Source organism: Gossypium raimondii, chromosome 9 (assembly GCF_025698545.1).
Source record: "Gossypium raimondii isolate GPD5lz chromosome 9, ASM2569854v1, whole genome shotgun sequence".
NCBI classification, from domain to species: Eukaryota; Viridiplantae; Streptophyta; class Magnoliopsida; order Malvales; family Malvaceae; genus Gossypium; species Gossypium raimondii.
The window spans coordinates 24,763,832-24,774,595 of NC_068573.1; the positions used below are offsets into that span (position 1 = coordinate 24,763,832).

Below are 10,764 nucleotides of genomic sequence, written 5' to 3' on the forward strand. Positions count from 1 at the left end.
TTCTCAAGATTTAATGATGTCATCTGTTCAGGCTCCTAAGCAACAGTTTCCCTTTCATCATTAGTGGTTTCTAATTCACGAATTTGATTCTGGCAGCAGGAGTTTGAGCTGGCTCATTTACAGCTTTAAGAATTAGGAGCAAAGAGGTGGGGAAGGCTTGGAATTCTTGCATCGACTTTGTAAAGTTATTCTATAGGGATCTCGACATTCATTCACCCAGTTTTTAGCGACATAATTTCCTTTTGAGATGCAGCGACAAAGTCCTCTTAGTATCACAACTAGTAATCTCATACTTTTATTCTATCTCTGGAAATCTAGAAAAAACTGCTCATTAATCAAAGAGAAAAACATAAATGAAACAACATTAAATAATTAATGATAACATATAATTAAAGAAAGGAAAAATAAACATCCCGGAGGTCAATTGATTGCTTGTCACGATCCACAAGAGCACCATAGTAGTGGTCATTAGGAAAAATTATTGCATTACTCCACTTAAGTGATTCTTTATCACTATCAAAATTACTGTGGCAAAATCTTGTGAACTCTTCTTCTACTGTTGTTTCTATCAACCCAGTGGTGTGGCATTCTTCATTCTCATTAACACATTTCAAGGCATCAAATACATTGAAATTATTCTGCTGATCATTTACCCTCATGGTAAGTTTACCTTTTTGCACATCAATTAAAGTCCTACCTATAGTAAGAAAAGGTCTTCCAAGAATAATTGACACACCTTTGTTAGCTTCACATTTTAAAATAAGGAAATTTGCTGAAAAATTAAACTTATCTACTCTTACCAGTACATCTTCAATTTTACCTTTCAAATGTACGTAGGATAGATTAGCCAGTTGCAACGTAACTGTAGTAGGTCTTGCCTTCCCAATTCCCAGCTTCCTAAAAATAAACAGAGACATTAGATTTATACTCACTCCTAAATCGCATAATACCCTACCAACATAATGATTTCTTATTGAACATGGGATAGTAAAACTCCTTGGGTCCTTCAACTTTGGGTTTAACTTATTCATTAGTATTATTGTGTACCATTAGTGAGAGCAATAGTTTCAAATTCTCCGAATCTACGCTTCTTTGACAATATAACTTCCATAAATTTCACATAATTTGGCATTTGCTCTAAAGCTTATACTAGCGGTATATTGATATGGAGTTGCTTCAAGACTTCCAAAAATATTTTAAACTGAAAATCTTATTTAGAATTTTGGAATTTCTGAGGAAAAGGTGAAGCTGGTCTTCTTTCAGGTTGCTGATATTATTTTGCTGTGGTATTTTTGTTGGCAACGAGATCTAATTCTGCTGCAATAATCTTTTGCTTACCCTTTTCAACTATAGTGTACTTTTTAGATGGCTTTGGAATCTTCACATGGTTGTTATTCGAGTTATCCTCTCCGACCATGGCATCTTGAGCAACATCATCAAGTTGAGTTCCACTTTTAAGAGTGATGGTTTTGTACTATTCCTTTCCTTGTGATCTCAGATTCTCAGTACCACTTGGTAATGCTCCTTGTGGTCTCGAATTTAAAGCATTCGCTATCTACCCCACATGATTCTTAAGAGTTCTGAGGGACGTAGTCTGACTCTAAATTATAACATCATTCTTTTCCATATATTCCTTCAACAAAGCTTCAATGGAGGTAGAAGATGATGCTTGACCTTGTTGAACATTTTGCCTCGGCATAGGATGATTATAACCAGCAGTGCATTGTTGGCATTCTGTCTTACAACATTGTTTAAATTCCCCACACCTTGATTATTACAACTAAAATTTGGATGCTGCTTCCACCTTGGATTGTAGGTGTTGGAATAGGGGTTATGATTCTGTTTAAAATTACCCATGTAGTACATAGATGCTGGATTTGATAGGCATTCATCAAACACATGGTCTTCACCGCAATAAACACACGATGGCTCGATAGTTTTCATCTCCTGAACTGCAGTTGGTCTCTTTATTGTTTTGATCCTATTAATTAAATATGATACTTGGTAGTTAATGAAGTGATTGCATCAAGTTTCATGGTGCCAGTAGCTTTCTTACCTGTCAACTCTCGTGGTAGGATATTGATAATTATTGTTGGCAATCTTTTCCAAAATCTCATATGCTTCATTATAAGATTTAACGGTCTGATTATTCCTGCATTCAAATCCTCTAAAATTGGAACAACATGCTTTTGAATTGGTCTATCACGATCATCTATCACACGATCTATGGGAGGATTATTATTGCGACCAATTGGATTATCATTAAGACCAGGGTCATTTCTCTCCTAAGCCATATTTCACAGTTCTTTTCTCTTTCTTCGTAAAGTTCTATCGATCTTTGAGTCAAAAGTATATTCTTCGTTAGTAGGAATGCCTCTTCTCATACACTGACGGCAAACCTGTAAAAATTAAATACAACTAAGTTAAATAAAACTAATGGAACTAGGTAAACTAACAAAACCCAAATTTCACCAAATTGCCAATCCCCAGCAATGATACCAAAAATTTGTCGCGTGTGAAATGATATGCGAATTGTGTAAGTATACATGTTGAATCAAGTAATAAAGTGATAAGTGAGATCATCTCCACAAGGCTCAGTTAGGTATAAATGGCCAAGTTTTTATACTGAAGTACGATTAATGTTATAGCAAAAATAATGTTAAGACTGCAACGGTAATTTGAAGGAATAATAATGTGTAATATGTGTAACTGATAAATGATGGAAAATACTATGATAAGACAAGAGTAAAAATGAAATGGAAATTACGAGAATAATTACGTGAATAATATGCGAACGGAGAAATAAATAACTAAGAATGTTATGATAAGGATACTATATCAAATGATAGAGGATAAAGGGTCTACGATGTTGATTTAGAAGGTCGGGATTACCAGAATCTGCCCTTATTGATAGTATTGCCTCGACTAAACCTTACTTAATCTACTACTTAGGAGAGTTCTAAAATGGTATGCTTCTTTTGAGAGCAAAACCTCAAGTTACCTTACCGTAGGCGATATATGTCTATATGCCTTAAGCACGACACCCTGCACTGTTTGTTTTCTTTCCGTATGAAAGTTGCTTTATGTCTAGAGTCTACTACAAGTATTCGATTGAACACTTGCTCATATAATTCAATTTCAATCTAATTAACCTAACCTTGTCAGAATTAGATTAACTAAATGAACATGTTGCACATCCATCTATGTTTAGAGTTTGCAAACATGTAATTTTGTAAAACCATTGAATGAAACAATATATTAAAGCAGATCTATAGTTTAGCCATTAAAGAAAATAAATGTTTTATCAAGTAATCCCAACCCTATGAGATTTATCTCATGGGTTGGCAATTAAAATTTAAATCCAAAATATCATTCAACATCGTTTCAACAAATCATTTCATGAAGAGCAATCAAGAAATAATGGAAGAACTTCGGGAGGATAGCTTTCACATATCCAGCCTACTCTCCAACGATACAGTGTTTTGTGGTGGCTGAGAGGGATTGCCTTCGTCTTCCTCTTCCCGTCACTGCTTAGCTGTTACCCTCTATTTTTTTCTAGGGATTTTGTTTTTCCAATTTTCTCTCTAACCGTCTCTCTCTCTCTTCTTTTTTCTTCTTCTTTCTTGTTGTGTTTTATACCTCTTCTTTTAAAATAGGCCCATCATCCCATGATCTTTTTCCTATTTTTTAGAATGATTTTTCTAGTACACTTATAGTTTGGCTGAAAGTGGCGTTGATTGTTGACTCGGTCTTCCTCCTAGAGTTGTCACGGCATCCATGTTGACAAACTGTTTAACCTTCTGCCACGACAAAACTTCACTCTTTTAGTCCCTTTTCTTGTACCCTGCACCTAGCAATTCACCACCATAAGCAAAAAATCAACTAACATGTAAACACAGTCCAAGCTTCTAATGCAAAGCGAATAAAAGAAATAGAATGTCATAAAATGAAATTAAATTCTCCTCAATACAGACAATTAGCTAGGTCTAAAAGCAGGAAATATAACTCTTTTTAAGAGATATCAATAAGGTGGACGACAAACCCTAGTATTATTAACTAGGGTTGTTGCTCTTAGATAGATTAAGAGTTTATTTTTCTAGTTGAAATAAACTTTTAGAATTCAACAAGTGTTCTAATTCTCTAAGAGTTCTTCTGAATCATCAAAATATCCAGATTCATTTCTCCCCGTTGAATAGAGGATATAACAATTTCTTTTGGATTTATCAGTCTAAGCAGGCGGCAATATACTTTAATATTATTGATTATTCTTTGATTTAAAGAATCATCTCATCTCAATTGAAAATGCAAATACCTTTTTAGGAAGAAATCAAGCTCTGCTTCCATGTTGCTCTTGTATTGCATTTTCTTTCTATGTTTTTTTGTCTGATTTATCATAATCTTCTTCAACATCTTTTTCTTGGTTGAGAGAACGGATTTAAAATTTCCTTGTTTTTCTGAATCTGATACAAGACCCCTTCACCTATGGGTTCTTTTTCTTCTTGATTTGGATTCTCCAATCCAATAATTTGTTTTTCGTTCTACTTTCTCTCCCTATAAATAGATAGCACTGGTAGGGTAAAATATACAAATTTAAGATATTGTTACTCTGTTCGAAAATGGAGAGAATTTTATTCTTTAAGTACTATATCTATTTTCCAGAATAAAAATTATGTTGGTTTCTATTTGAGAAGAGATTTTTTCGTTTTCACACTGAAACAAAGAAAAATTATTTCTGATTCTTTATTTGATTTAAATTGTTCGAACTCATACTTGAAACAGTTCGTGTTACGAGAATAATGAATAAAACCGTTTAGTTGAAAGCAAAGAACGAAAAGAATTCGTTTAGCCAAAAATATAGGTACAAATTTAATAATTGACTTATTACTATAAATATTACTGATGGACTCGATTTTGAATTTTTTATTTTTACTATAAAAATCATTTTCAAATAGAATTTTTCCAACAATTTTAAGATTTACGAAGCCATTGACAAGCCTATAAGTTTGATTCCTTGGAATGGTATTATTATACTGTATAATAAGGATAAATGCAGTATGCATTCACCTACTGAAAATATATTATAATAAAATATACTCATTTCATTTTCTTTGACTGCTGCCCTGGTCAAAGACGGGAATAACACGTCCCATCTTTCCACTATAGAGTACATGGAACATATGGAGAAATTTTCCAAGAAGGCAACCTATTTTATGTAAGGCATTGATTAAAAACAAGTAAAAAAAAAAAAAAAACCCTGACTGTTTGAGTCGTCGGACTCCATTGAAATCACTACATAAATTGGCCAAGTCCCAACACTGAATTTCTGAATCCTCCAGAATTTTTTTTTTTAAACGAAAAACTCTCACATATGGCTGAAGTAAAGCTGCTTGGAACATGGCCGAGTCCTTTCTACTATAGAGTTGTTTGGGTCCTGAAATTGAAAGGTATAGCATATGAATTCATAGAAGAAGATCTGAACAACAAAGGTCCACTGCTTCTCCAGCATAATCCAATTCACAAGAAGATACCAGTACTTATCCATAGTGGAAAGTCAATTTGTGAGTCTATGATCATTCTTGAATATATCCAAGAGATTTGGCCACAAAATTCCCTGCTGCCAACTGATCCTTATGATAGAGCCATCGCTCGTTTTTGGATTAAATTTGCTGAGGATAAGGTAAACCCTTTGGCTTTCGCCGGATTTTAGTTCCATTGATTGATCTCCATATTGCATGTATCTTTGATCCTTGCAGCTTCCAGCAATCTGGATGGTGTTTCGAACCAGTGGTGAAGAACAAAAGAAGGCGATTAGGGATAGCCTGGAAATGCTAGAAACAACTGAAGAACATGCGCTTGGAGACAAGACGTTCTTTGGGGGAGACAAGATTGACTTGGTGGATATAGCTTTTGGTCAACTTAGCCAGTGGTTACAAATGGTTGAAGATGTAACAAACGTTAAGCTACTCGATGCTAGCAAGTTCCCTCGTTTGCAAAGATGGATCAATAATTTCAAACAAGTTCCCATAATAAAAGAAAACCTTCCTGATTACCAAGAGATGTTTGCTTACTTCAAGGCTCTCAGGGTAATGCTACTTTCATCCAAATGACACATCTGTGTATTAGTATCTATTGCTCGTATTTTCTTGTACTGTTGATCTTTCCTAGGGAAATAAAATGTTGAAATCATGCCTTAGAAATTGGCATTGAGCTTGAACCAAGATGCCTTTGTTCAATGTTCAGGTCTTTGTTCATGGTCATCTATTTTATTTTAAACTTGTTTATGTTTAAAGTTCGAATTATGTTTGTGTTTGTTCATTTAAAATTACTAGTATTAAATCAAGTGTGTTGTACATAAACGCTAAGAAACATTGAAGAAACCATCCGATAGTTACAAGAAAACTTGCGCAGTGCCTACTACTTTTGAAACAGCGAAAGAACGTAAAGATTAACAAAGAAGGATTGTTCATACAGCTTGGTTTCACTAAATTTGTCCGACTTTTCCCAAAGAGATAATTCACTATATTTCAATATCATATAACAAGTTATTTAAGTCCTAAAATTCACTAGTTTAGTAACCTCACTTTTGCACCTAAAAGTCTAGATCACTCTCCTCTAAGTTTTCTATTGAAAAATTAGTCTATAAACCAAATGACTCACTTATTTACTTACAAAATGGACTCATAAGAATGAATTCCTCAATGAACAAATAAATGCTCAAACTTTAAATACATAACCTATATAAGTCTCAAGAGTATATACTATTTTTTACTTGCTAACTGACTGCCTCCAAATGTGCAAATGCTTAGAGCAAAAATCATGCAAATAAAATTTGTGTGGTATCTGCAAGCGAATAGATCAAATAGCTATATAGTTAGTTTACGACGAAACACTTGGTAAGTATTTTGAAGATCGTACCCAAGGGATTGCAGATTGAAGAATTTTATTATTAAATTAATAACAGAAAATAATTATTAATCTAATTGAGTCACGAGTTAGTATTGCTGATTCAGAATTAAAATATTATTTAAACAAATTAAATTAATTAATCTAATGAAATTTCATATTCCTAATGCCAATGGCGCGAGCTCTCGATCTATGATCGATTAAATCCCTCATTATCTAATTAAATCATTAACTAACCTTAATTGAGTTATTTACCACCCTTAGCTAAGAATATCCGCTAGGTCTCATCTTCACTAAGGGTTACCACCTAAGATACCTGCTCGATTTAGGCATATAGATAATCGCCCCCGGACGTACGAACGTCCAGAGTGTGAATACTACAATAAAATATTGAACGATAAGGCGGTATCGCAAGTATACGGGTCGAGTTGTAATATAGTTTTACGAAGTAAGTGAATACTCCAAAGATCGTACCTTAGGGAGGCAAGTGCTAGATTCATTCTTTCCTAAACACTAAAAGATCTAATTAGTACTCTGAATAACTTATAGTACGAGAACATAAAAGAAAGGTTTTTAAAGTTTTTAGAGTAATAAAATAAAATAACATAAAATAAATAAAATTAAAGAGAGAGAAGAGTAGAGTAAATCAAATATCAATTATGGGTGGTTAGCTTGCTTCGGTAATCCCCATCAATTGTTGCTTCAGGTTCCTTGTTAATCAACTAGTCACTACCCTAGTAAGACCTTCCGATCTTACACTAACATAACCAGTCAGCAAGAACTACTTATCTTTCGACCTCACAGTACAGACTAGCTTGGGGTGAAGGTGTTCACGAATGGGAAATACCAATTTTGTGTTAATTCCTACCTTGATGACTTCCTGGGGTTGTCAGGCCTAGGGTTTGTTTCACGTTCTTCCTTTCCCAAATAGATGATCCGTTGAGTAACCCTATAAAATAGTTAATAGATCATACCTCCACTCGCTAATCTCCCACAAAGGTATTAGTTCCTCATGGCTTTCATAAACAACATGGAATAGATGGAAGAATTAATCATAGTGAATGAATTAAAGTAGAGAGTTTAGGAAAATCCTGATTGATATTTATAATAAACGCGAATCCATAGAAGATGATCTCCTTCACAAATCAGATCTCTTGAAAGAAAACAAAGAATAAATAAACTAAACCCTAAAAATCCTAAGAAAGCAAGAAAGCAAAACTAAATATAAAGAGAGAATCTAAGTTAATGGAATGATGCCTATAACATGTGCCAAATGAGTCTATTTATAGCCTTCAGGTGGTCGTCGTCCTTAACCCTAGGTTAGCTGATGTTCTCCAGCTTTAAGTTCAATTGTCTGGACCAAAAAATTCGTGTTTAATTTCCGTCCCAAAGTCAATGTTGCGACACACCAAGACCTGCGTTGCGGCAAAGGTGGCAGTATACTACTCCTTGAGACGTCTTCAGGGGTATGTCGTGACACCCTCAGTTTGTGTCGCGATATCAGAAGCAGTTTCATACTTTTTCCATTTTGCTCTCTACATTGCGACATCAGGCCTTCCTTGTTACGACATGACGTCTAGTTTCAGTATAAAATGCTTTCTAATGGTCTCTTGTACACTCATAAGGTACGTTAGCTCTCTCTTCGGCCTTTTCGGCCCTTATGGTCAATAAAAGACTCAATTTGCATATTTTATTGAATGTAAGTAAAGCTAAAGAAACTTAACTAAAATATAATAAAAATTCTTGTATTCAGGCTCCTTAAGAGTGAAAAATAGTTTAATCTAGTAAACCGAATTACGACAGATCAAACTCCCCTACACTTAAGTCATTGCTTGTCCTCAACCAACATAAACAAAAATAAGAAATAAAAGCGATGACCCTTGTGTAAATATCATACAAATATTGACTTTGGAGCATATGACTTAGGCATTTCATATTTACTAACAACTTTAACATGATGAGTATTTGACTTACACCTTTTGATTACAAACATCTAAGTTCAGTATGTTACAAAATATACAAGTATTAAGGGTCTCTCCAATAGAGATCCATCAATAAATTACAAGTACTTTAATTATCCGAGCAGAATACAAATAGTCATTTGATGCGTATGTTTAGTATGATGTACATTCATGCATAAGGATGTTTATGTCACATAGGACTTTTTGGCTTGTAACGTTCTGAGACTTAGAACAGGTAAGGAATTCAAAAACAATAAGCATCAAAAGGGTTATAAACACGAAAATAGTTTGACATATCGTATTGATCCATATTCTTCCCCTTTAATGACCCTTACCCATTCACAACCTTATTTCTCCTTCTCTCACCTTCCTTGTCTCTCCATATATAGGAAGTCATGGAATGACATAGTAACTACGGCTAGCCTTATGAGTTTTTACGCACTAACGAACAAGTTTTTTCTTTCTTTTGTGACTTTTCTTTCTTTTAATATATCTCACTCATGAATGCTTTCTTACTAGTTTAAGACATTTTCTACTCATACTAATTTTCTTTTTATTTCGCATATTAGCGTAACTTATAGTTCCTATATCACACCAATCTTTACTATTTCACTATATTTTTACAAACTACACCATGGTGTATCTATTTAACCCTCAATAAGTATGGTCAGGTGTCTATAGTTGTGCACTATAGGACTAAAGAAAAAGGGTAAATACAAATTAACATTTAAAGCTCATTTGTTTGTAATGACATTCATCAAGAAGTGTCCACAAGCTCAAAGATTGGTACTAAAGGTGAAATATACATAGGACAACTTTTTTGGCTCTGGATGTTTTCCAAACAATGCCTTAGGTCATCCTTAAATATCTCAACATACACAAACTTAATCAACCAAACAAATACAAATTCAACCATTTATCATTCATACTGGCATGCTTGTTTCCTTATATTTTTTATATCACATGGTATAGTTGATTGCTTAATACCTATTTACATTGTAACATAAAGAACTTTAATAGTATAATGCTCAAAAATTTAAAATCACGTACAATCATGCCAAATTTATTCTTAAACACAAGCAACCTATATACACGCTCTTAACCAATCACTTGTATTTCTACAAGCTCAGGCACACCAAAGACAAGAAAAATTGAAAAAAGAAAAGAAAAGTAAGTAAGTTTTCTATGTTACGCCCACACTTTCGTTGACACATTGTCCTCGATGTGTAACCATAAATAGATAAGGAAAAAAGTTACCCGATTGATCATGGGAGCTTCAATTGCTAATGGTGGGTGCTTCCTCCTTTGATCATGTTAAGCTTAAATTGTTTGTGTCTACTTCGTGTTGGGTTTCTAAAAAATTAGACAAACTACAAAACAAACAATTATGTATGTATGTATGTATCCCTAATCCTAAAAAAAATTTACATCACCCTAAAAATTAATACAATCCTTAAAGTAATTACTTATTAATAAAAAATACAAATTCCTAATAAAGAAATAAGCCTTCAATTTTCCTAAATTCGTCTACTCTTAATCCTACTAGATTACTCATGAATATTAGTCCTCATCCTCCTGAAATCCTCTTTTTGTTTCGTCTATTGAAGAAAAAATTGCTTGATTAAACCATCACCAAGTAATTTTCTTGGGGGATTCATGGTTTTATCCATCCGTTCAATGGGTACTCCTGCCCTTTTACATAATTCTATAATTAGATGAGGGAAAAATATTCCCTTTCCTAAATTCCTTGCACAATCAACCATGTTCTTATATATCCATGTTCCAATACATATTTGATTCCTTTAGAGGATTTTATATGTTATGATAGCTTGAATTGGACTAATCTCAGACATCTCTGTTGTAGGCCATATTCTCGAACATAAGAATTTCATCTACATCT

The 10,764-nt window shown here is 33.7% G+C and overlaps 1 protein-coding gene across 1 annotated transcript; it reads left to right on the forward strand.

The window, feature by feature from the left end:
* The first annotated feature begins 5,216 nt into the window (after positions 1 to 5,216).
* On the forward strand, positions 5,217 to 6,299 carry LOC105798609 (probable glutathione S-transferase). The gene is made up of 2 exons (XM_012628728.2): positions 5,217 to 5,677; positions 5,754 to 6,299. The coding sequence occupies exons 1-2, from the start codon at positions 5,369 to 5,371 to the stop codon at positions 6,105 to 6,107; spliced, it is 663 nt and encodes a 220-aa protein (XP_012484182.1). The 5' UTR covers positions 5,217 to 5,368; the 3' UTR covers positions 6,108 to 6,299.
* Positions 6,300 to 10,764: the final 4,465 nt, after the last annotated feature.

Excerpts from the sequence above, each read along its gene's own strand:
- LOC105798609 (XM_012628728.2), top strand. The coding sequence starts at position 5,369 with ATGGCTGAAGTAAAGCTGCTTGGAACATGGCCGAGTCCTTTCTACTAT. Across the intron at positions 5,678-5,753 it reads TTAAATTTGCTGAGGATAAG|CTTCCAGCAATCTGGATGGT; the intron begins GTAAACCCTTTG and ends TGATCCTTGCAG.